The following is a 26835-nucleotide window of genomic DNA, read 5'->3' on the forward strand; positions in this document are numbered from 1 at the left end:
TGCTCTACCAGAAGTTAAAAACATTATAAAAACACATTAAATCAGTATGGTACTGGCATAGTAACAGACACCCAGAAACTCTAGTTTATATATATGTTGTGCCTATATATGAGCAATCATATTATTTTAATTATAGCTACTTAACATAAAAATCTGATAGGTTTGTTTCTTAGTACAGTTCTCAGAATTGATAATATTGAGAGACAAAGCCTTGATAAGTTGCTGAGGCTGGCTGGCTTTGAACTTGCGATCCTCCTGACTCAGTCTCCCAAATCACTGGGATTATAGGTGTGCACCACCACACTCGGTGACCATGCTTCTTTGAATGCGATTTTACCCGTTTACCTCAAGAATCCCAGTGTCAGAAAGGTTATCCATATACATCCAGTGTTAACACGGTGAGGAAAAAAACCCTCTGATCATGGGGGAGGGGTCAGAGATTACTGGAATAAAAAACCCCTATTATTTGGATATTTATAATGTATATTATAATATATAAAATATATTGGTATCAAACACCAAAACATATTTTCTGAGTAATCTTTAAAATCTGATTTAGTTCAAGATCTACCTAGAGATATTATTATGAGAACAGTATCTAATTTTGAAGGTAAAGGAATTAGCTTTCTTAAAAAAAAACTCATCTACAGCACTGGGAAGGTAGCTCAGAGTATAGTACTTGTCTGGCATGTGCAAGGCCCTGGGTTTGATTCGCCCATACTGCAAAAAAAAAAAAAAAAAAAAAAAAAAAAAAAGTGCATCTAAGAGAGCTGAAGGTATAGTTTAGTAGGAGGACATGTGTATCTCTGTATGGAGGAGTTCAAGGTCATTCAGAGAAACATAAGAAGAACGCATTAAAAAAAAAAAAAAGTCCAGTACAGTGGCACATGGCTGTATCTCAGCAATTTACAGGCTAAGACAGAAGAATAGTAAATTCAAGGCCAGACTCAATAAGTTATTGAAGTCCTAATGCACTTAGTGAGACCCTTTCTCAACAAACAAAAAACCTTTTAAAGAGAAATACTTCACATAATTAGATGTGGTTTAAAAAAACGTCTTCAATACTGTATTTTGTAGGAGCTAAACGTAAGTATAGGAGCATTCCACTTGTATTTATCTTTTCCAATTGAGAATTGAGAAAAGTAAAGGATCAAAATGTACTGCTTAGCTACCTGACAAGTGAACTATAAAATACTTCTTCATAACAAAGGGGAAAGTTTAGGCTTTTCCATTCACAAAGTATCCAAATAAGCAGAAGGAACAAATGTAAAGACGAATCTCCAAATACTATCTCGCCAATGCTAATTTGAGTCTTAATATTAGAAGGAAAAAAACCCCAGTATTTAAATTACTTTCAAGAAGTTTTTAATAAACTATTGTTTCCTTACATGTATACTAGTAATTGTGAAAAAACAAATATTTGCTAACAAAAGTTAATACTGTACAATTTATGAAAAACAAAATTTAAAGAATTAGATGCACTAAAGAGAGGTACCAACTTCAAATAGGTTAAATTAAGAAATTTAACCAGAAAATGGGGAATTTGTAGTATGTCTAAGTGAACGCTAAAAACTTTTATTACTAAAGTCAGAGACCTTATCTACACACTTTTTAAAAATTTTTTGGTACTGGGGAGCAAATCCAGGGGCACTCAACCACTGAGCCACATCCCAGCCCTTTTTTATATTTTATTTTTAGACAGGGTCTCTCTGAGTTACTTAAGGCCTCGCTAAGTTGCTGAGACTGGCTTTGAACTTGTGATTCTCCTGCCTCAGCCTCCTAAGCCACTGGGATTAAAAGCGTGCACCACCATGTCTGGCTCTACACAGCTTTAAATAAACCTTAAAAAATATTTTCCAGTACATTTATAAGGTTGCTAGATGGCATGACTGGGGGAAAAAAAAAAAAAACTATTCTAGAATGTGAACTACCTTAGAATTGGGATGTTTCTTTTATCTATTTTATATCCCAAGTTCTTGGAATGATGCCTGGAACTCAAAGTTAAAATGCTTAAGTAATATTTGTTGCCTTGAACTGAACTGGGGGCAAATACATATTTTTATTTTTGGTCTAGTTTTTGCTCTACCCAAGTTCTATATTTGAAGTACCTAAGAGGCTCCTGGTTTGAGCTTTATCCTTAAATTGAGTATGGTATGCCAATATACATACATTTTTTACATCAGCCTTCTAAAGGATCCTGAGTTGTTACTGAGCTCTGAATCTTCTCTTATATGGCTTGATTCTTATTTCTTAGGTAACAGTTAATATGAGTTTGCAAAAACAGTGCATTTTCAATGCAGAAGTATGTCCATATGAATAAGAATAAAGGTCTTATATTTCCATGTTTTAAATAACAGATACATAGCATCTTAAATGATGGCATAATTAACAATTTTTAGACACCCAACATAATACACTGTATTACAATTGAACATGGTAGGTTTCCATTTTAGGAACAAAAATAAATTTCACATAAAAAAAGATTTATTATTTTAATTCACATAAAATACATTTAGAATAAGTCAATTTTAGCATCAGTGTACACCAACAAGCACAGAGAAGCTTTAAGAAGAGTAAGTCTCCATTCTGTCCAAAACACACATATAAAATGCTTTTACAATTATTGATCATCACCTCGTTGCCTTAAATTTCTAGATTTCCCATTTTCGATTCTTCTCTTTTTGAAAACTGGGGCCACACCATCTGCTGCAATTCCAAGAGAAGTAACTGTTTTTTCTTTAAATACCACTTTGGGTTCCCCAATATCACCTTCTGAAGTTGACACATATTCATTTTCAGGGCTTGGAAGTTCCAAATCTACCTCTTCACTGAAACAGAAAGCAAAAATAAAAACATTATTTGACAGAATAAGAAAAATGTTTGCCACCAAAGCCCCCAGATCACCTAATGATGACTAATGGTGAAAAGTTAGAAGGTGGTCATTTTGAAGTAGTAAACTTTTAAAATACAGACTTTACAATTTTATTTAAGAGACTGAATTCTTATCAAGTGGAACATCAACTTTTTTCCTACAAAAAGTCTCAGTTATTAGTCTTTCATTTCTACTACAGAAAATGCCCGTGCTTATATAAGATATACAGTACCAGTAGATACTTAAGGGAGAGGCATTTATGGAAACTGATTTTGCCATAATTGAAAAGGACTTTGAAGGATTATACAGAAGATGAAAATCATGGAATCTTGATATCCTAACACAGAAGACAGTGTGGCTGTTTGCCTAGGACCCCTTTTTTAAAACCTAGTTCTTCAACCATCCACATGGTTTGTTATAAATAATCAGTTGATTGGTCCTGACTACATGTACAGTATACTACAGAACATTACAGAATCTTTTTGAATTACTGGAACAGTTACAAAAAACAATGATATAAGTACCTCCAAAAAACCAGAATCATTTCCAAATTCAACATGCAAAAACTGTAAAGGTTATGTTGAGACATACTGCAATAAAAGTGTGTGGGGGGGAAAGAACCAAAAAGGCTTCCCATCTACCTGAAAAACCACCAATTCAAAAATTACGCAGAAACACTATATTAAAAACTATTTAAAAAATGATGACATCAAGGACTGTTCATTCCAAGTTTATGGGGTTTATGGGCAGAATTACATTTAGAGACAAATCAATTGCTTTGACTTTTCATTAGGAAACAAGAACAGACCCTCTTTCATCTCTTGTCAATATTTTAAGTGTTCATCCGAAGAGAGTAAGAAAAACAGGAAACCTAAGAAAAGTCAGAGCAAGAAAATGATAAAAACAAGAAATGAAGAAACAAAGAATAATAATTAAATTTAAGAGCTGGTTTACTGAGGATAAACAAAAAATCCTTTGGCAAATTTTATTAAAAAAGGAGAGCTGGGTACTGTGGCACACACCTGTAATCCCAGTGACTCAGCGGGCTCAGGCAGGAGGATCTCCAGTTCAAAGCTAGCCTCAGCAATTTATTGAGGCCCTGAACAACTCAGTTAGATCCTGTCTCTAAATAAAATATAAAAAAAGGCTGGGGATGTTGCTCAGTGGTTAAGCACCTCTGGGTTCAATCCCTGGTACCAAAAAATAAAAATTAAAAGAAGGAGAAAACAAAAATATTTAACTACTTAAAAATTAGAACACAGGGAAAGCTAAAATATTCTGAATGTCTACTATGTGCCACATACTACACTAGGCACTTGGAGTAGAAACATTTATTTTGACTCTTCTAATGCCTCATTCCCATTTTTCTAGTACTACAACTCTCTTTATTATTATTGTTACTTGTATTTTGGGGAACTACTTTTCCGTCTTTCTAAGTCTATGAATTCTGAGTTCAGTTCATGTCCACTCAGTGGTAAGCTCAGGAATGGGTACTGTGTACATGATAAAAGTTAAGTAGGACAAATTCAGGAACTGCCAATAAAAAAACACTCTATTTTTGCTGGGATACTTTACATTAAGTATGACATAAACTTGAAGCTTTGCAATCAGGTGGGAAGAGCCTGCCTGGAAAGGGGTCAACTCAAAGGAAAGGAGAGTGGTAATAGAGACAGACACAGTGTCCTGATCATTTTATTCAAGCCCCTATCCCCAGCTACACTTGAAACTTCTTCCAGACATATGTAAAATTCTGTCATTTGCAAATGAAAAGAAAACTGGAGTACATTATATATACTTCTATAACAAAAACAATAAAACGAAAATTGTGAGCCCTCATCAATTCTGATAATTGCAGTTTAGAGATAATGTGATTTTTTTAGGTTGTTTGATAAGACTTAAAAATTTTAACAAATGCTATTCAGTTCAATGACAGGATAACAAATTTTCTTCTTCCACATTTAGATTATGCAGAAAGAGCTATGAAGACAAGTATTGAGAGTTTTTTTTTTTTTTTAACTGAAAATTGAACCCAGGGGCACTTACCCACTGAGCAACATTCCCAGCCCTTTTTCTTTTTTATTTTATTTAGAGACAGGGTCTCTCTCTGAGTTCCTTAGGGCCTTGCTAAGTTGCTGAGACTGGCTTTGAACTCATGGTCTTCTTGCCTCAGCCTCCCAAGCTGCTGGGATTTACGGACATGTGCCACCTTGCCCGGATTAGAGATCTTACAAACGTGGATACAAATACAGGTCTAGGTCTAGAGCTATTGTAACAGTTGTACAATGTAAGAATAAGTTAGGAAATTTGCTAGGATTGCAAAAGCAAAACAAACAAGAATATAAGGACAAAGATAAAATTTCAAAATTGTAATGATAGTTCAGAAAAAAAAAGAACCATTCTGTATAATATAAAACTTGAAGAACATTTATCTCAGTAGATCATAATGTTATACCAACTCCTCCAAGACTGATGAGGGGATGTGCTGACAAATATATGAAAAACATTTTCAACCTTATCAGTAAAGAAAAGTTAAAATAAGGTATGTTTTGCCAAATTAGAAATTATTTAAAATCCAGTGGGATAGGAACTTTCAGAAACTGCTAATGGAGTAACAGTATACTCTTTCTGGAAAATAAGTGGACTCTGTGTATTAAGATTTTAAAATGTTCACAACCATGTGTGGTGGTGCATGTCTATAATCTCAGTGACTCCGGAGGCTGAGGCAGGACTGAAAATTTGAGGCCAGCCTAGGCAATTTAGGAAGACCTTGTCTCAAAATAAAAAATAAAGAGAGTGAAGATGCAGTTAGGGGTAGAATATCCCTGGGTTCAATCCCAGTGCCACAGATTTAAAAATGTAACTGTTACACATATATTCCACTTCTAGGTTGTCAGATACGTGTACAGAGAAAGATATCCATATAATAATGAGTTCATTATAAAAATAAAAAATGGGCCAGGCATGGTGTTGCATGCTTGTAATTCCAGCAGCTCAGGAGGCCAAGGCAGGAAGATCACAAGTTGAAAGCCAGCCTCAGCAACTTACTGAGGTCTTAAGCAACTTAGCAAGACCCTGTCTCAAAATAAAAAATAAAGAGAGCTGGGGATGTGGCTCAATAGTTAAGTGCCTCTGGGTTCAATCCCTGGTACAAAAAAAGAAAGGATAAATAAATGCCCAACAAAAAGAATGGCTGAGTAAAATCAAGGTTGAAATAGTGTTTATAAAACTTTAATATAACAGGAAAATATTAATAATGTAAAATGAGAAAACATACTGAGAAAAATATTTAAAAATGTTAGTATTATTTCTGGGTAACTGAATAATAAATTATTTTTATATACTTAATTTTCAAAATTTCCTACAACATTCAGCTGGATGTGGTGTGAATTCCTGTAATCCCAGTGACTTGGGAGACTGGGGCAGGAGGATCACAAGTTCAAGGTCAGCCTTAGTAACTTACCAAGATCCTGGGCAACTTGGTGAGAACCTGTCTCAAAATAAAAAATAGGGCTACGAATGCGGCTTAGTGGTAAAGCACCCCTGGATTAAATCCCTAATACCAAAAAACAATAACAAAAAAACTACTGTAAATATGCATGCTTTAATTTGGGGTAGGAACCCCCTTTAAAAAAAAACTAGGTTGACCTATTTATGAAGTTGGCCATAATCCATTATATATTAAACTATCTGACTAGGCTAAGATTTAATAAGAATGATTTCAGCATATATTCATCACAAGTAAAACAAAAAAAAAATCTCAACTTGGAAGTACCGATGTAGGACCATCTTCTATTTTAAGTCAAATAAGAGCTGAAGTAATGGAGCAGTCTATTATTTCTGTAACTGTAATATATATAGAATCATTATGTTTATCATGATAACTGAAACTATGTAGCATTCAGCACATATTTCCTAATATTTCATTTAGTAATACAATTTGAGAGGTTGAGGCAGGAGTATAACAAGTTTGAGACAGGTCTGGGCAACTTAGCAAGACACTATCTCAAAATAAAAAGGGCTGGGAATGTAGCTCAATGGTAGAGTGCACCTGGTTTTAACCCTCCTGTACAGGGAGGAAAAAAAAAGTACTATAAATACAACTTGAACAATTTCATAATAACATTTTCACAGCAGTCCTAAGCTGTATTATATTATATTATACTTAAGGAATCAATTCTAAGATGAGTATATAGAACTGTCCAATCCTCATAGAACTCTATCTTATGAAAAACATCTTTTCATTAAAATATAACTTTAAGGGCTGGGGATGTGGCTCAAGCGGTAGCGCGCTCGCCTGGCGTTCGTGCGGCCCAGGTTCGATCCTCAACACTACATACAAACAAAGATGTTGTGTCCGCCGAAAACTAAAAAAATAAATATTAAAAAATTCTCTCTCTCTCTCTCTTAAAAAAAAAAAACAACTTTAACAATCATTTCGCTGTAAAAGTATACATAAAGAAACCATCTTACATTATCATTTGAAAGCACTGAGGCTTTGAAGAATACTCCTTTATGCATGAAGATACTTTCTGTTTTTTTTAAACCTGAAGTTTCCTTTAAGCATTGCAGAAAGACTAAATGTGAAACTGGTAGTGACATCTTTCTTTCATGGTATAAATATTCCTAAGAAAATAACTTATTTGAACAAATAAACTAATAATGTAAAACTTTACTATGATTTTGTTTAACTGATAATGAACTGGTCTGTTTATCGAATATCTGCTTTATAATTCTGAAGTGTAGTAAGCTACTTTCAAGAGAATAACAAAGCAAAAACTTTTTTCTTGCCTTTAGATATATCCTATGATATATGTAAAGCATCTTGCAAAGCATTTATTGAATATGAACATATTTATTCCTCAAAAAAAATGATGGTGAATGTGAGAATGTGCACATGTACACGTGTGAGTTGGTCAACAGAAATGTCATGCATGTTTTGGTAAGAATTAAAACAATCCTTACCTTCCTTTTAAAAGTAACCAGTACCTTACATTTTAAAATAAAAACCACTCTAGAAATAAAGAAATTAGCTACTCTATACTTTTTAGGGTTTTTTTGGGGTGCCAGGGATTGAACTTGGGGTCTTATGCATGCAAGGCAAGTGCTCTACCATTAAGCTACACCCCCAGTTCCTGGGCTACACTTTTAATAAGAATAGTACCCTTGAAATTAATGGTTGCAATACATGTATATTGTACTGGAATATGCAATACTTGTAATAACAGTGGGATTAAGGTTTTAAGTACTTACTGAGATTTGACTTCTTGTTTAATTTCTTTCCATTCCCCATATGGATTTGGCTTTTTAAGAGTTTTGGGTTTTTCTTCATTTGGACCTGATGAATTCTGTTTTGGGATACTTTTTTCCTTCTGCATTTCTGGGTCAGTTCCTTCATTACTCTTTTTATTTTTTTCCTGAAATGTAACAGTCAAGAAACAACACTTCAAGTAAAACTGTTATCACAAATCAAAAGTTAACTTCTTTTAAAAATCATCTTACAGATTTACCCTTAATAATATATTAGATCTCACTTAATAGTTTAATTTGTACATAATACATGGAAGAACTTTAATGCCTGATGTATTAGTTTTTCATTACTGTGACCAAAATACATGGCAAGAACTTAGAGAAGGGCTGGACATGGTGGTAAATGCCTGTAATCCCAGAGATTCGGGAGGCTGAGGCAGGAGGATTGCAAGTCCAAAGCCAGCCGCAGTAATTTAGTGAGGCTCTAAGCAACTCAGTGAGACCCTGTCTCTAAGTAAAATATAAAAAAGGGCTGGGGATGTGGGTCAGTGGTTAAATGCCTCTGGATTCTATCCCTGGTTTAAAAAAAAAAGGAACTTAGAGAAGGAAAGATGGCTTATGGTTTCAGAGGGTCAGTCCATGGTTGGCTGGCTCCAAGGCAGAAATAACATGACAGGAGGGCATGGTGGAGGAAATCTGCTCAGCTCATACCAGTTGGGAAACAGAGAGACAGAGAAAAGTGCCAAGGACAGATATTGTCCCCATGGCTATGCCCCTTGTGACCTACTTCCTCCAGTCACGTCCCACCTGTGTATAGTTTTTACCACCTCTCAGTAAGTGTATTCAAATTATATTATTTTTCTATTTTTATTTTTTCATGTTTTTTATTGGTGCATTATAATTCTGTATAATGGTAAGATTTGTTTTTACATATTCATACATGCACACAGTATTACAATATAATTTGGCTACTATCATTCCGTTGTACTTCCCCTTTTCCTCTACTTCTCCCTCCCCATGGTTCCTTCCCTCTACTCTACTGATCTTCCTTTAATTTTCATGAAATCCCTGCCCCCTCTTTTCCTCTCCAGCTTCCACATGAGAGAAAACAGATAACCTTTGACTTCCTGAGTTTGCCTTGTTTTGCTTAATATGTTCTCAAGTTCCATCCATTTTCCTGCAAATAACATAACTTCATTCTTTTTTTGGCTGAATAAAACTCCACTATACACACACACACACACACACACACACACACACATATAAGTACACACACAGACACACATGCCCCACATTTTTTTTATCCATTGATACACTGACAGACACCTAGACCAGTTCCAGTTTAGGCTCATTCTCATTCAAACTAATAATCCATTAAGTGGATTAATCCACTGATAAGGTTAGAGCCCTCATGGTCCACTCATTTCACCTCTGAACACCGCTGCACTGCCCAGCACAGCAGCTCTTGGGGGACATTCCAGATCTAAACCATAACATTCAAGAAGGTTTTTCATTATGTCTAACATATTAGGTCTCTCTTTTCTGCTTTCTTACCTAGCTTACATATCCAACAGTGATCTCCCTTTATATTGTTCTCCTTTTGAATTTGATGCTATGTAATCAGACTCTTCTATAGCTATGTCTATTTAGAGAACTCCTTCAACTTGTTAAGATTTAACTGAAAATCATCTTCACTCTGAGGATACTGCCAGAGCCTCACTGGCCTGTATAACTAGCAACTATGTATGAATTAGAAAGATACCTCATTGGGGTAGAAGCAATTCCCACAGATGCCCCTGGATAGGGATGGTACTTCATGGCATCCCTTCATCGGGATAACACACCTCTGTAACTTAGTTTAGCAAGTGGATCATGTACTGATTTAATCCTCTTTGCAAACTGTACAGCTATGAGTTACTGGCCTGGGACACTGTTTCCTTTGCAATTCTTTGAAAGGATGTCAACTCATCTCTTCATAAGGTTAGTATTATAGGACTAGGATGCAGTGTCCACTTTTCTTAGCAATTCTGACTGCTTGCAGGCCATGACTCTTCCTTTTTTTTAGTTGTAAATGGACACAATATCTTTATTTATTTATTTCTACCATGACTCTCTTAATAAATAATTTTTACTGAGGCATAAAAGGTCATGATAGCTGGTGTGTGGCGCATGCCTGTAATACCAGCAACTTGAGAGTCTGAGGCAGAAGGATACCAACTATGAGGCCAGTCTGGGCAACTTAGTAAGACCCCATCTTAAAATTTAAAAAGTAAATAAAAAGGTGTTGGGAATGTAGCTCAGTGGTAAAGCACCCTGGATTTCATTTCTAGTATGCGAAAAAGGAGGACATGATACTTTATACTTTGATTCTTACACAATAAAGATCTCCTCTGAGGATCACACCCACCACTTTCTATACTATTCTCTCCATTATTCTTTACATGATCAAATGACTTCAGGTGACTATATTCACTGATGATGCTGGCAAACGGCACTAATCTCTCTCTATTCTAACCCCTTTTATTAACCAAGAAAACTTTAAAATATTCTGACCTGTTTTATGAGTCTTAAAACCAATGATATTGGCCTTCACTGTGCTTTAGTCACCTAGTGACTAAATTAGTTATTCATCTACTCTGAGATTTACAGTATTATCAATATACTAATAATATTCAAATAGTATTTCTAGTCCAGACATACAGACAGCTCTCTGAATGTTACAGAGGCTGATTAAACTTAGAAGGTCTCAAATAAACTTAAGAATTTTGTTCTCCAATAGGTATTACTAAATAGTATAGACATTTATCCAGTTACCAAAATACAGTAGCCTCACCTTATTTTGGGGGATATATTCTAAAATCCCCAGTGGATACCTAAAAACATGGATAGTGCTGAACCCTATATTCTGTGTTTTTCCCTATACATACATTCCTATGATAAAGTTTAATTAAAAAATTAGGCATAGTAAGAGTTAAAAACAATACAGTAGGGGCTGGGATTGTGGCTTAGTGGTGGAGTGCTCGCCTAGTGTGTGCAAGGCCTTGAGTTCGATCCTCAGCACCACATTAAAATAAAGATATTGTGTCTGACAATAGCATACTATAATGAAGGAAATTTCATCACGTCACTCAGAATGTCATACAATTTAAAACTGATGTATTGTTATTTCTGGAATGTTCCATTTACTATTTTCAGACCTTGGTCGACTATGGGTAAATGAAACCACATAAAGCAAAATCAAGGATTGGGAGGGAGAACTACCAATATATCTTAGCTCTATTTCTACATTTTTTTTTTTTTTTCAGTTTTTGACAGACACAACATCTTTGTTTGTATGTGGTGCTGAGGATCGAATCCGGGCCACATGCATGCCAGGCGAGCGCGCTACCGCTTGAGCCACATCCCCAGCTATCTTAGCTCTATTTCTATCTTATATCCAAAGACTGAAAAAAAGACTGTGGAACTTTCTTATAAACTGATAAAATTCTGTGAAGATTAAATCAAGAACCTACCTTAAACTTTATTATTAGCTTTTTTTTTCCTGTGGAAACCTTTTCTTCTGCTTCCTTTTCCCCATCAGAATCACTGTGTGAATCTGATGATTTGGAGTCTTCTATGGTGCCAAGTGACTTTTCATCAATTTTACTAGAAAGCATATCTCCAGTATGTGGAATGAAATCATCAGGTTTTTCCCATTTGGATTCTGCTCAACACATTTTAGTACTAGTGTTATTTAGTAACCAATTCTACTTGAAGTAATTCCATTATAATAATTTCTATTATTTACAATTATTAAATGACAACCTTGCATCTATTTCACATTACTATTTGATTAAGAAGGAGAGTAACTAAGAACAGACTAGGGAAGAAGAGCACGAGAAGAAGACCAACATTAAACAAGGATGAGAGGTGGGAGGGAAAGGGAGAGAGAAGGGAAATTGCATGGAAATGGAAGGAGACCCTCAGGGTTATACAAAATTACATACAAGAGGAAGTGTGGGGAAAGGGAAAAACAATACAAGGGGGAGAAATGAATTACAGTAGTGGGGGTAGAGAGAGAAGAGGGGAGGGGAGGGGAGGGGAGGGGGGATAGTAGAGGATAGGAAAGGCAGCAGAATACAACAGACATGAGTATATCAATATGTAAAGCAATGGAAGTGTAACTGATGTGATTCTGCAAGCTGTATACGGGGTAAAATGGGAGTTCATAACCTGCTTGAATCAAAATGTGAAATATGATATATCAAGAACTATGTAATGTTTTGAACAACCAACAATAAAAAAAAAAAGAAAATGTGATACATATACACAATGGAATATTACTCAACCATAAAGAAGAATGAAATTATGGCATTTGCCTGTAATGGATGGAACTGGAAACTATCATGCGAAGTGAAATAAGGCAGTCCCAAAAAACCAAAGGCTGAATGTTCTCTCTGATATGTGGATGTTGACACACAACAAGGCAGGGTGGAGAATAGAAGTTCTTTGAATTAGACAAAGGGGAATGAAGGGAAGGGAGGGGAAATGGAAATAAAAAAGAGTAAAATAAACTGGACATAACTTTTCTGTGTTCATATATGAATACACAATCACTGAAACTTCACCTCATGTTCAGCCACAAGAAAGGGATCCTAATTAGAATAAGTTATACTCCATGTATGTATAATATATCAAAATACACTCTACTGTTATTTGTATCTAAAAATAACAAAAAAACTTAATTGCAAAAAAAAAAGTTTTAAAATAGTTTCTAAACATCTTGCTTTTGTATCTTTCACAAATGAATTTCAAACAACTTGGTATTTACTAGATGTAAATTACATCTACAATTCCAAAGCAAAGGGAGGCTTAAAAAGTGGGTGATCTCCAAATCATGGCATTTGCAGGTAAACGGATGGCTTTGGAGAAGATAATGCTAAATGAAGTTAGCCAATCCCAAAAAAACAAATGCTGAATGTTTTCTCTGATATAAGGAGGTTGACTCATAGTGGGGTACAGAGGGAGAGCATTGGAGGATTAGATGAATTCTAGATAGGGAAGAGGGGTAGGAGGGAAAGCAACGGGGTAGGGGATTAGCAAGGATGGGGGAATGTGATGGACATCATTATACAAAGTACATGTATGAAGACTTGAATTGGGTGTCAACCTACTTTATATACAAACAGAATATAAAAAATTGTGGTATATATGTGTATTAAGAATTATAATGCAAAAAACCCACTAAAATACATGTATAAAGGCATAAATTGGCATGAACATACTTTATATACAGAGATATGAAAAATTGTGTTCTATATACGTAATAAGAATTGTAATGCATTCCACTGCTGTTGTGTATTTAAAAAAATAAAATTAATAAAAGATTAAAAAAAAAGTGGGTGATCCTTTTATGGACTCACAATTTATCCAATAACAATTTCAGGAAACATACTAATAAGGATCATATGTGAGATTCCCTGAAATTTACTTATCATAAAGATTTCCTGGAATTTTCACACACAAAAAAAAATCATTAAAAATTATTTTTTGTAGTTATAGATGGACATCATGCCTTTATTTTATTTGTTTCATTTTTATGTGATGCCAAGGACTGAACACAGTGCCTCACACATGCTAGGCAAGGGCTCTGACACTGAGCTATAGCCTCAGTCCTAAAATCATTCTGATATGATTATGAAGATATGATTGGATGTAATCTGTCACTTTGATAGTGGGAGGGGGACTTCAATTGATTCAGCTCCACTGCCATCTGGTGGTTCACTAGGCTTTTAATAAAATGAAAACATTTCTCATTGTCTTGAAAATATTCTCTATTTTTAGTTTAATAAGTGATTATTCAATTCACTGTCCAACTGAGGTAGTTTTAAAGCTGAAAGGCCTGCTATTAACAATCAATGCTCCAAGTATAAGCTGAAAGCATTTAGGGCAAATCAGTATGAATAGCCTCGTAAATACTTTCCTTTATCTGTATTTCATACAAATAACAAAAAGAACTATCAAGAAATAATTTACTAAGCACTTCCTATGTTCCAGGCACTGTTTTGGGAACTTTACAGGTATCTAATCTTAATGATTCCATGGAGTATATACTATGACCATCTATTTTTACTGAAGCGTGACTATAGGCTCAATGACAGGCTCACTAACACATCACTGGTAAAGGAAGAAGTTGTGCACTGAGCTTAGCTCTGTCTAATTCTAAAGCCTATTATATCACTCTTTGTTTTATCTCTATAAAAAGTTAGTACTTTACTTGGATAGAAACACTGCTATAACTGGGCAGGCTTGCTTGCTATCTGTTTAAGGGTTAAAAGGGCTATTTTTTACTAAAAGATTTAATGCTATATAGAAGTCTTTGAATAGTAGAAATTAAAAAATGAAAAACCCCTCCAAAGTTACATCAAGGCTATAGCCAAACTGATAAGTTTAACTGTAGTAGGCCCAAGTGTAATTAATTACTTGAAGTTTTATGAAATAAATTTGAAAAATTTAGATGACAGTAATTATGCATGTTTTATAAATATGTATACAACTGAAACATTAGACAAAGTGAAAATGTGACAATTTTAGCCACTGCTAAAATAACTTGTTTTATTTTTTAAAAAAGGAAAAAGAAAGTTCAAGTGCTGGGGGGAGGTGTGCAGGTGTGCACTATAGCGCTATGGTAGAACAAACATAAAATCCTGGGTATAATCTCTAATGCCCACACACATACAAAAACAAAAACAAAGAAAAGAAAATTGAACATTGGCGATCTCTAAGGTACTTTCCATAGAAATGATCATATTTCTAAAATCATAACAAAACCCAGTAATTTTAGAGTAAAAATTATTAAATTTGCAAATGACATATCAATTGAGAGTAACATTAATACACTGAACAATATATTACAAGTAGAAATCTTTTTGCTTTTCTACTGTACTAATGTTATTATTATTTTTTGGTACTGAGGATTGAACCCAGGGCACTCAACCACTGAGCCACATTCTCAGTCCTTTTTTATATTTTATTTATAAAGACAGGGTCTCACTGAGTTGCTAAGAGTCTTGCTAATTTATTGAGGCTTTTATCCTCCTGCCTCAGCCTCCAGAGCCGCTGGGATATTACATACATGTATCACTGCGCCCAGCTGTACTAATGTTTTTAAATTACGAAAAGCAATACAGGCTTTCTATGGAAATGTTTATTACATACTAAAATCCCAAGTTCAGATGAACTTTAGCAGACTAACAAGCAGTTTTAGGTACAATTTAGACAGTTAAGAAAATCAAAGAGGGCTGGGGTTCTACCTCAGTAGTAGAGTCCTTGCCTTGCATGTGTGAAGCACTGGGTTCAATTCTCAGCACCGCATATAAATAAATGAATAAAATAAAGTCCCATTAAGAACTAAAAAACAATTAAAAAAAAGAAAAATCAAAGATAATTCTTACCTCCTGTTTCTGTATTATAATAATAGCTATAACCATCTTCACTTAAACCTTCTACCCAAATGGCCTTCACTGCTGTCTAATAGGATTGGGGGGAAAAAACAGAATAAATTGAAGATAATGATGATAATAGTTATATATTGCATTATTAAGGTAGATTTAGCCACTTTTCCCTTTTTACCCGACACCTGGAAGTTAGGTATAGTGATACCCCTGATGGCCAGGAATTCCTCTCAGATGGACAAGGACATGTGAATGATAACCAACTGCAAACAACTATTAATATTCACCCTGCATGGGGTTTCTGAATAGACAACAGTTTCATTTCCACCCAGCCTTCTAACATAAAGGATTACAGGAAGAAAGGAACAAAGTTGGAGGTGGGGATTGGGGTAGCAGGCTTATTTGGAAGTAAAATTTGCTTAATAAAACTCTGTAAAAGCCCCAGAAGTCAATCACTTTAAAGAATAAGCAAAAACACTATGAATGTGCTTCCATTACCTTTTTTAAGTTTCCTTGAAATCCTTCAGGTTTCTCCCACTGAGATGCTTAAAGCAAAATATATTGCATTTAAAAAATCTTTTTGCTTAAAAAAAAAAACTCTAAATAATTTAATTTGGCAAAAATTTACAAACTAGTCATTGTGTATAAAACACTATAGAAATACAGTTTAAAACATAATTGAAATGTAAAAAAAAGCCCCATACATGCCAGCAACATTATGCAAAAGAATATATGTGTTATGTAACCAAGAAGAAACGACAAATCAAAGGATCAGAATTTACTAGACCAGAAGTTACTAGAATGTTTTATCTTCACGAGATGGCTCTCTAACATTAATTCCCATGGAACTTGCACAGGATGTATTAGAACTACATAAGGCTTCTTTCAAAGATTTCATGGAATTTAGGATTGGGTTAGAAAGAGAATAGCTTTTTGTTATCTTAGGGCAAGGGAGAAGATGGAATGAACAGTGACTTGAAAGAGGAAAAGATGAAGTAAAGAATTAAAGACAAATATTACTGAGGGCAAGAGTATATAAAGTAGAAAGGCGAAGAAATGATGCCCTAGAAGGGAGAAAAGAATGAATAACATGTTTTTAAGTAAATCTGAGAAAGACTACTCATCCCTAGAATTTAATTATTTAGGGAAATCTTTATTGCTGTACACTATTTATTTCACTTAAGCCTCAGTATAAATTGTTACCTATTATTATTACTGTTATCACCATTTCTATGTAGTCCCAAACTGATTATGATTCTAATCATAATTATGACAACATCGTCACTTCAAATTTTTTTTCATTATTAACTTTCTGATCTCATTTCCAAACCTTCCTGATCATTCTGAACTTTTTTGCTGGCTTTTCTTCAATCCATTCCTTCAATATATATACTAATCATCCTTTTTTACTTTTTGTTCCATTGTTTGTAATTTCATATACTCCTAAAGGTAAATATGTTATCTACAACCCCAAACTCAATTTAGCTCCCTAACTCAGATTCTAATTATCAATTAGCCAATGAAAATTGCCACATGAATGTTTTACCTCTGCCAAAAGACTCTCTATGTCTTAAAACTTTCAATTTTTTTTAAGTTTATATTGTTCCATTTGTTGAAATGCTGTACCCTCTTAATCTATTGAAATCTTTGGATTCATTCAAAATACTTATTGAGTATTTGCACTTCGCCAGGCAAGCACTGTGTTAAGTGGTAGGGATACAAATGGCAAGACACCATTCTTGATGTCCCAAGATTAGCTCAAAAGTAATTCCTGTGATAATCTCTCACATCCATATAATCACAATTAATTAGTCATTATTTTGAGATACCATATAATCTTTACTACTACACTTGAAAGTTCCTCCTGGAATCAAAATTTATTTCTGTCACTAAATTTTGTTTCTGGATAATAAAATAAAGTTATTTTTCCTAGAATTTATATGAAGGGAAAATCCCAAATATATTTAGTTGTTAAAGAAAATAAAAAGATGTTTTTGGTATTCCTACTGAAAAACACCATTATGTATTTCATTTGAAATTGCTATCTGACATTAATATGAATGGGGGAGTTTGCTACATCAATCAAGACAAGTACACAAAAAAAGAAACCAGTTTCTGGCTCCCAGACTGCTTTTGGCTAGAAAATCTTAACATTTCCTTTCAAGGACCTTGCAATTTGTAAAATGAATTAAAAAGTCTTATTTCCGTATAGTTCATATTTTCAGAAAATTTTACTGAGAAAATATAAAGCTATTAAAACCTTAAGTATGACACTGAGTCACAATGAGAAAGGTACTTTTTTAAAGGGCACATAATTTTTTAAACCTTCTGGCTAAAATAAGTTATAGTCTTTCACTGTTTAAAATGTTCCAATATTAAATAAAAATAGTTCCAATGGAACTATTTTCTACTAGTTCTATGCTTAAATGACTTACCTCCTGTGATGAGATCATAATAGTAATGATAACCCTCAGAGGTTATGCCTTCTACCCATCTACCCTTTGAAGGATCTTTTTTTTTCTTCTTCTTTTCTTTCTGTTGATTTGATGCAGAGGTGGGTGGAATAGTGGGGGTTACTGGTGATATGGTTGGCTCTGAAATTTCTTAAAAAAAAAAAAAAGGATGAGAGAAAGGCAAAGTTGTCAAGTAACCTCACTTTTTTTTTCTTTCACAAAATATTAATAATGTTATTTTAATCAAAAGTTTGACAAGATTTGGAAAAATAATCATGTAAGAACACACTGAAAAATAAAAAAAAAGTGGTAAGGGGAATTTAGTACAACCTTATATTAAAACTTATTCTAAAACTATGGTTAAAAAAAAAGATCCAAGACTGGGAATGCAGCTCAGTCTTAAGTGCCTGGCGCATATTTAAGGTCCTGGGTTTGATCCCCAGCACTGGGGTGAAATGTTAGAGGATCCAGCAGTGTCAAATGATACAAAAACAGGCAAAGATATGATTGAAACAGAATGGTTCAGATATAGAGCTAACTCCAAATTCCTGATATATTTTATTAGAAGAAAAAAGATCATATAATAGAAAATGTTAGAATAACTGGTTAATTTTTAAACAACAACAACAATATAAAATAAAGTAAAAGCTATTCTCCACTCTTTTACATGAAAATAAATATCAGACCAAAAATACTTTACTAAAAGAACATGAAGTTAAAAAACACACATGCTGAGGATGGTGGTGCATGTCTGTAATCCCAATGAGTCCGGAGGCTGGGGCCAGAGGATTACAAGTTCAAGGCCAGCCTCAGCAACATAGTGAGGCCCTAAGCAATTTAGTGAAAATCTATTTCAAAGTAAAAAATAAAAAGGGCTGGGGATGTGGCTTAGTGGTAAAGTGTCTCTGGTTCAATCCCTAGTACCCAAAATAAAACAAAACAAAACCACATACAGACAAAGTAAAATAATGTTAAATCCAACCACATAAAAATTAAGACATTGTGTATGGCAAATATAAAAACAAAAAATCAAATATATGTTTTTTTCACGAAAGACAAATGAAAAATACAACGAATATAAGAATTAATGCATGGGCTGGGTTGTAGCTCAGTGGTAGAGTACTTGCCTAGCATGTGCAAGGCGCTGGGTTCGATCCTCAGCACCACATAAAAATAAACAAATAAAATAATGGTATAAAAGAATCACATCATTCTTAAAAAAATAAAATGAATTAATGCCTAACAAAGATTCCTTACAAATCAAACATTCTAACAAGAATGCACAAAAGCAACTCAGAGAATAACATTTACCTTCACTAATACTCAAAGAAATGCAAATAAATATAATTAATTTTTGTAGGAGATCAGTAAGTACTGTAAAGAATGATCAAATCCAGTACTAGTCTGATCTATCAGGTACTTACACAGAAGTGAAAAAATATGTAGCTTTTTTTTTTATTGGTTGTTCAAAACATTACAAAGCTCATGACATATCATCTTTCATACATTTGACTCAAGTGGGTTATGAACTCCCATTTTTACCCCAAATACAAATTGCAGAATCACATCAGTTACACATTCACATTTTTACATAATGGCATATTAGTGACTGTTGTATTCTGCTACCTTTCCTATCCCCTACTATTCCCCCTCCTCTTCCCTCCCATCTTCCCTCTCTACCTCATCTGCTGTTGTTCAATTCTCTCCCTTGTTTCCCCCGCCCCCTGCCTTTCCCTTCACAACCTCTTATATGTAATTTTGTGTAACATTGAGGGTCTCCTACCATTTCCATACGATTTCCCTTCTCCCTTTCTCTCCCCCCACTCGTCTCTGTTTAATGTTAATCTTTTCCTCATGCTCTTCCTTTATGACTTCACTTTTTCCCAAAAGATTGGACAATATTTCCAACATGTTAATAAATGTTTTATTTTTAGTGAAAGTGTAAATCAGCCCAACATTTCTGGATATTAGCTACAATATATATGATATACTCATACTTTGATACTGCAATCTCATTTTAAGAAATTGTCTCACTTTAAGAAATTGAACCTTCAAAGAAAAAGAAATGTGCAAAAATGCATGCATAATGATCCATACTGTAGCATTCTTTGTAAAAGTGAAAAACTGTAAGCAATCTAAATGTTAAACATGAAGAAATTAAATAAATTATGATACACTGTATAGATAGCTACCTTTTATTAAACACTATTATGGATGGTTACTATAATAAGAAATTTGTACGCTAGTGTTACTTAAATTTAGTAAAAGTCCAAGGTCATATAACTAGAGAGAAGCAATTGCTTGATTCTAAAGTTTGTGTTCCTAACCATTCTGTAATCACTAAAAATGATTTATAACTGTAAATGTTTAAAAGAAAAGATGTATTTAACTTGTTATTGGAGGAGAGGAAAACTTCTAAACAGACCATAGCATAAAATGTACAATTAGAAAAAGTTCTAAGGATGTCAGAGAAATCTTAATAGCATTTAGTAAATTTTTTAGAAGTTGTCTTTTTTTTAAAACTACATTGTTGTACTTTTAAAGAAATAAATATCCTATTTAGGAAAACAAGGCTATGAAAAATATTCAATAGAAAAAATCCATTAATTTATAGAATGCTGATTTATTTGGTCAAAGGGCAACATAATGGAATTTCTCAATTCATGTAACTGATAAAGAGTTACATTTTTCAACTACTATTCTCTAATTCTCCAGGACTGCCTATATCTTTTTTCCTATCAAATGATTTATCTTTAAGGAACCATGGCACCCTCACCTTAACTATCATTGTCCACAATAATACTTTTAAAGTCTAACTACAACTGTTCTTCTTTAATGAAAGCAACGCCCATTAACAGGTATTTTGCTCAAAACCTTAAATGAAACCTGTTTTTAGTAGAGATTAAAGGATACTACTGAATGTTGACTATCCCAACCACTATGCAAGATCAATAACTGAGATTTACTATATGCTTGGATTAATGGACAATGGATTTGTCATGGAAGAAATATTCACAGAAACTTCCTAAATTAGAGCAATGACAAGATAGGCACATTCTAGTTAAATAATGTTTTTAACTTGGAACTTAGCTATATTTAAAGCTTCAAAATAATATGCCCTCTAGTAGTAAAGTCAGTTAATTTGTCCAAAAAGGCTATTTCACCATATATTCAACCATATAAACAAATATGATTCATAGTTTTTATCATATGGATAAAATGAACTGTAGTTTTAATACAAGGTTTATTTTTTATTTTATTTTAAATGTTTTTGAGTTGTAGATGGACAGAATTAATGCCTTTATTTTTTTATTTTTATGTGGTGCTGAGGATCGAACCCAGTGCCTCACGCATGATAAGCAAGTGCTCTGCCACTGAGCTATAGCCTCAGCCCAAGGTTTATTTTTTAATGAATATTGCTTTTAGTTGAATAACGAGAATACCTAAAAAAACTGATAGTGTCTATGAAATGAACCACTCAATTAGAACAGTGCTAGGACTAGGTAACCACAAATGTAGACTGGCTGATGTGAAGGAAGGCACTAATAGATGAGGCAAAAAAAGTAAAACAGAAGTGCAAAAGCCAAGTCCTACTATCTAAATAGGGCTATGATGCATAATAAAATCACTGAGAGTATACCCTGGGTACATAACCTCTTTACAGAAACAATAAAAGCTCTCAGCATGACCTCTGATGTTACCTTTAAAACATGCAGGCTGTTTTTTACCTGACTCTAAGCCAAGTCTTTTCAAATCCTCTTGGTATGCTTTCAGGGCAGCTGCCTCCATTGCAGCAAACTCCTTTGATGCCTTTTCTTCTTCCTTTGCTTTATCCAGGCTTTTCTGTTTAATCTATGTAAGATACACATAAAAGTGAAAGTGAGATAAAGAATTGACATTTGCACAAAAAAATTAGCAGAGAATCAGTCCAAATTACCTCACTGATCCTCTTTGCCACATTTTCCTTATGATTTTTTCCCCTTTCATGAAATTCAACACTCTGGAAAATAAGAAAGAGAAAATATAAAGGTAAATTACATGAACAGTATAAAATTCACAATAAAGCATTATAGTAAGTGTGAGGATGGAAATAAGAACATTAAAATTAAAATGACTGGCAAAAAAGATCAAAACTCATTAATTTTCAGGCAAATTAGCCCTTTTGGGATAAAAAAAAAAAGCCCCTAAGAAACTGAACCTAGAAATCCTTTGGTTCTTAAAATAAAACAGAATGATCATATTAATGGGAGAAAAATACAAGGTACCAGTGATGACTGATCTTGTAAATATGATTGTAATAAAGACTCAAAAAGGCCACGAAGCCAAAAGGGTTAAAAAAATTTTTTTAAAGAAACACCTTCAAACATCAAATGTCAAAACCATCAAGCCTCTAGAATTTTATTATTGTATTTGTTATATTAAATAAGAGACATAAAGAACAATGTTCCTTGAAGCCACTATTAATCCTCCAAATTTTAAGAAAAATAGACATTTAAAAATATAAACACATATTGTTTTTTATTGGTCGTTCATAACATTACATAGTTCTTAATACATCATATTTCACAATTTGATTCAAGTGGGTTATGAACTCCCAATTATACCCCATATACAGATTGCTGAATCACATCAGTTACCCTTCCATTGATTGACAAATTGCCTTTCTAGTGTCTGATGTATTCTGCTGTCTGTCCTATTCTCTACTATCCCCCCTCCCCTCCCCTCCCCTCCCCTCCCCTTTTCTCTCTCTACCCCTTCTACTGTAAATCATGTCTTCCATTTGTATTCTCTTGACTTACCCCTCCTTACCTCTTATATGACATTTTGTATAACCCTGAGGATCGCCTTCCATTTCCATGCAATTTCCCTTCTCACTCCCTTTCCCTCCCACCTCTCATCCCTGTTTACTGTAAATATTCTTCTCAAGCTCTTCGTCCCTACCCTGTCCTTGTTTACACCCCTTATATCAAAGGAGTCATTTGGTATTTATAAACACATATTTTTATACAATATGATAATGATGTAAAACGTACAACTTCCATTAAGGACAATTTGGCAATATCCGTCATAATTATACATACATTTCTCTTTTGACCCAGCAATCCCATTTCTGGGAATTTATTCCATAGATAAGCTTGCACATGTACAAATGGTTTGGTTTTTTGGGGGGAGTAGTGGAAATTGAATCCAGGAGCACTCTACCACTGAGCTACATATTATTTATTATATTATTTCTTTCCATTTTTTTTTTTTAATCTTAAGATAGGGTTTCTCTAAATTACTGAGGCTGGCCTAGAACTAGCAATCCTCCTGCCTTAGCCTCCCGAGTTACTGGAATTACAGTTGCAATGATGCTCAGTTCAAAATGAGGTTATATATGAGGTTATTTACTGCAGCACTGTAACTAAATCGTGGTACAATCCCACAGAGTACTATAATAGAAAACAAATTCTCAAACTGGAGAGACCTCCAGAGTATATTGTCAATTTTTAAAAATATGGTCCAAAACACTACATCTACAGTGTTACCTTTTATGCGTACTTGAATAAGAACTCATACCTATATACACATGGAAACAACCAAAGAATAGGTAAGAAAGTGAAAAAAAAAAGTGAAACTATGTGCAATGACAGTTGGGGACATGGATCAGAGAGTAAGCACTATTATCTATTTAAACAACCAAAAATTCGCCCTCAGTTACAAGTATCTGGTAGTAGGCAGGAAGAAAGTCCTGGTAAACTCAGCAAAATCAAGTTCTATCAAATCTTATGCATTAACACTGAGTTATTCTAAAATACTGTGAATTCCTCTTATTTACAAAGTATGACTTTGTAAATAATCATCTCTATTTCTTATACTGGGTTTCCTAAAGTTGATTATACCACATAAATAATAATATTGAAAGACCATTAAAATTAAATTAACTTTGTTTCTAATTAAAGGCTAAATCAGTGTGTGTCAGCAATTCAAGAAGATGAAGACAGACTGTATTGGAAGGGATTATTTACACTAGCTAACTCATAATATTCATTTTACTGCCTCTAAGGAAAAAACTTTCTGTGATTTGCATGAAATCAAATTTTAGAAATTTGATTTTAAAAATTCATGACATTTATTTATAAGAACAGTCTAACTCAAAAAACAGTTAAGAACTTTGGCAAAGTATTCAAATACACTGAAAGAGAAAAACAATAACAAAAACCTCAACCAACCAAAAATACTAATACCTTATAGACAATGTAAATGTATACTAAAGAAATACAGCATTGTTAAAGATTGGACTATTTTGTGTGTCCAACTCTGTCAATTAAAAAGCATTTGAATGTATATTTGATACTCTGATTTTTATGTAGAAGGTACATAATACTATGATATGCAGAAAGGGGGCAAAATCGGTGATGTGTTTTTTATGTCTTAAAAGTTGGATCAAAGCTGAGGAACTGTGCCACATTCCTGTAATCCCAGTGGCTCAGTAGGTTCAGGCAGAAGGATGATAAGTTCAAAGCCAGCCTCAGCAACTTAGAGAAGCACTTAGAAAACAGCCAGACCCTGTCTCAAAATACAAAATAAAAAGGGCAGGGGATGTGGCTCAGAGGATAAGTGTCTCTGGGTTCAATCCCTAATATCCAAAACAAACAAAATTTACTCCTAGACTATAAGATGATAATATGATAATAATGCACTTAACAGTTATTATTTTTATATTTTATGATGGAATAATAATGATCTTTCAAATTTAAAACTCTGCATCATATATATTTATTTATATGTAGAGCAAGAAATATACAAGAAAAAGCACAATAATGATCTTTTTATATTTTGAGTTTTCCACGTTCACTCTGTATGCATTATAAGCACCACCATTACAACATAGATGTTTCATAAACATGGATGAAATTACCCACTCATGTCCATTTCTTGAAAATCCACAGAATAATTTGACTTCATAATCAAATTTAATTGATAAAAAGGAAGGCTTATAGCTTTCATAAGCAGAATAATATGACAACAGAAATCTTTTGATGTTATGAATAATCAGAGCAATGTAAAAGAAATGGACTTTGATCTAAAAGCAGCACTTCACATGAATATTATTCACATGAATACTATTAGAGTTAGTGGTATCATCATACAGGCCTATTGTCTGCTATCCAACACTTGCAGTAATCACAGAATTTCTTTGGCTGTGACTTCCAGTAGTCGGCCCTGAAAAAAGGAAAACAAGTGTGAGCTCATCCAAAAATTAAAAAGGTAAAAATTCACTTTTTTTAACCTTTTTTTTGGAGTTTGAAAGATAAGTGTTGGCTACTGAACGTTTTGTTAACAAAGCTCCCTATTTTATTACTTATGTGGCTGAAGCAATTAACTGAGATTCTGTTGTCAATAGAGTAGAAAAAGTCGGCACAGGACTTACAAACTACTTCGAAAAATAATTTTAAAAATTTCCTTTTTTGTTACTAGCGTCAGTATGAGGAAATAAGGAACATCTCAAGAGAAAAATATTTATTCTTTACGTTCCATTCTAACTTTTTAGGAGGATGCTATAACAGAGGCCTACAGAAACTCAAATATGCCTTAAATGTCATATTCACCAAAACAAGTATATGTCTACTCTGGGGAAAGATGTGGCTCCTTCGAGAGTATCAGTTAATACAATTTGTTCTTGAGCTTCGGGATGAGTTGGAAAAGCAACGGGATCTCACAGAAGGCGATCAAAAGAAAGTCATTATGCTGTCTCAGGCTGGCCGCTTCTAGTGAGCGAGAACTGCAACGGTGGCCGCAGCCCAACACCAAAGTTTCACAATACCCCAGGATTCAAGCGCTAAGGAACCAGAAGGGGCGGCGGCGACCCCCAAGACAACGTAGAAAGAAGGAGTCCTAAGCTGCAACCTTTTCTGCAGTGCAACCTGCCACTTCAACGGGCCGCAGGCTCCCAGCTTAGACTCAGTGCAGAGGCACTCAGGTGGCTCCTAAGGGTAGCACTTCTACCCCGCCCAAAGAACCGGCCTTGCAGGTCCGCCGCTGGACCCGAGCGAGTTAAGGGCGCGTCCGTCACGCCCCCGGCCCGAAGGGCGGGAGTGGGTGGCGGCAGCGGAGGGACCCGGAGGGAAAGAGATGTCCAGAGAAACAACACCTCGTTGTTCAGAGCCTGAGACCCGACTCACATGACTGCGCCTGCCGCTCCGCGCGTCGCCCGGGATCCGACTCACATACACTCAAAGCGGAGACAGTCGGCCCGGCCAGCTGCGAGGCCCATAGGAACCTCACTCTCAGCTCTGACACCTCCCACCTTCCCTGAGACCAGCGTTCCACAGTTCCCAACTACGGGTGCCCAGAAGACTCAGACCGCGTTCGAAATCTCCTCCTCCTCCCCTCCCCCTACAGGGGCGGTACTCTAAAATCTTGAGAGGTGGGGTCGATATAAAGGAGTTGAGGTCACGAAGAAGGAGCGAAAGCGCGACGGGACTTGAGCCGAAACACAGAAACTTCAAGCCCCCGCGCCAGCCCGTCTGCTCTCTGTCCTCCCCTGGGATCCAGAACTTCCACTCTCCTTCTAGGCTCGCTGGCTCGTGGCCAAGGAGCTTGCACGCCGCCTCCGCCCTGAACGCAAACAGCTGTTCCCAGAGACGTCGTCGCTCTCAACTTTGCCAACTAGTCCGCACGCACTTTGACCAACGGAGCAACCCGGACCTGTGGGCTGGGGGCCGTTGGCGGAGTTAAAAAAAAGAAAGGTGAAAGAGTTGGTTCTGGGACCCCCGCGAGTCTCGGCTTCGCCTTAGAACTTTCCTGTCGCGCGGCGCGGCGCGGCCCCGCCCCTCCCCCGCTCGGG

At 34.9% G+C, this 26835-nt stretch overlaps 2 protein-coding genes across 2 annotated transcripts in view; one reads left to right on the forward strand and one right to left on the reverse strand.

Moving 5' to 3' along the window:
* Positions 1 to 765: 765 nt before the first annotated feature.
* Wbp4 (WW domain binding protein 4) lies at positions 766 to 26833 on the reverse strand. Its single transcript, XM_026399565.2, has 10 exons — positions 26171 to 26833; positions 25139 to 25211; positions 21943 to 22005; positions 21734 to 21857; positions 17988 to 18155; positions 16051 to 16097; positions 15553 to 15628; positions 11632 to 11822; positions 8123 to 8286; positions 766 to 2828 (listed from the first exon to the last, which is right to left on the reverse strand). Coding segments are annotated over exons 1-10 (1116 nt in total). The 5' UTR covers positions 26173 to 26833; the 3' UTR covers positions 766 to 2620.
* Positions 26661 to 26835, forward strand: part of Elf1 (E74 like ETS transcription factor 1) — a 108315-nt gene continuing 108140 nt past the window's right edge. The window contains exon 1 of the mRNA XM_077795208.1: positions 26661 to 26737. The gene's annotated coding sequence lies outside the window, so the exon portion shown is untranslated. The remainder of the gene's footprint in view (positions 26738 to 26835) is intronic.

The sequence above is a fragment of the Urocitellus parryii genome, chromosome 2, assembly GCF_045843805.1.
Source record: "Urocitellus parryii isolate mUroPar1 chromosome 2, mUroPar1.hap1, whole genome shotgun sequence".
Taxonomy (NCBI): domain Eukaryota; kingdom Metazoa; phylum Chordata; class Mammalia; order Rodentia; family Sciuridae; genus Urocitellus; species Urocitellus parryii.

Coding starts and splice junctions, on each gene's coding strand:
- Wbp4 (XM_026399565.2), bottom strand. Junction 22,006..25,138: donor GGATAGCAGACAATAGGCCT/GTATGATGATAC, acceptor CTTATTTTCCAG/AGTGTTGAATTTCATGAAAG. Junction 2,829..8,122: donor AAACAAGAAGTCAAATCTCA/GTAAGTACTTAA, acceptor TTTCTGTTTCAG/TGAAGAGGTAGATTTGGAAC.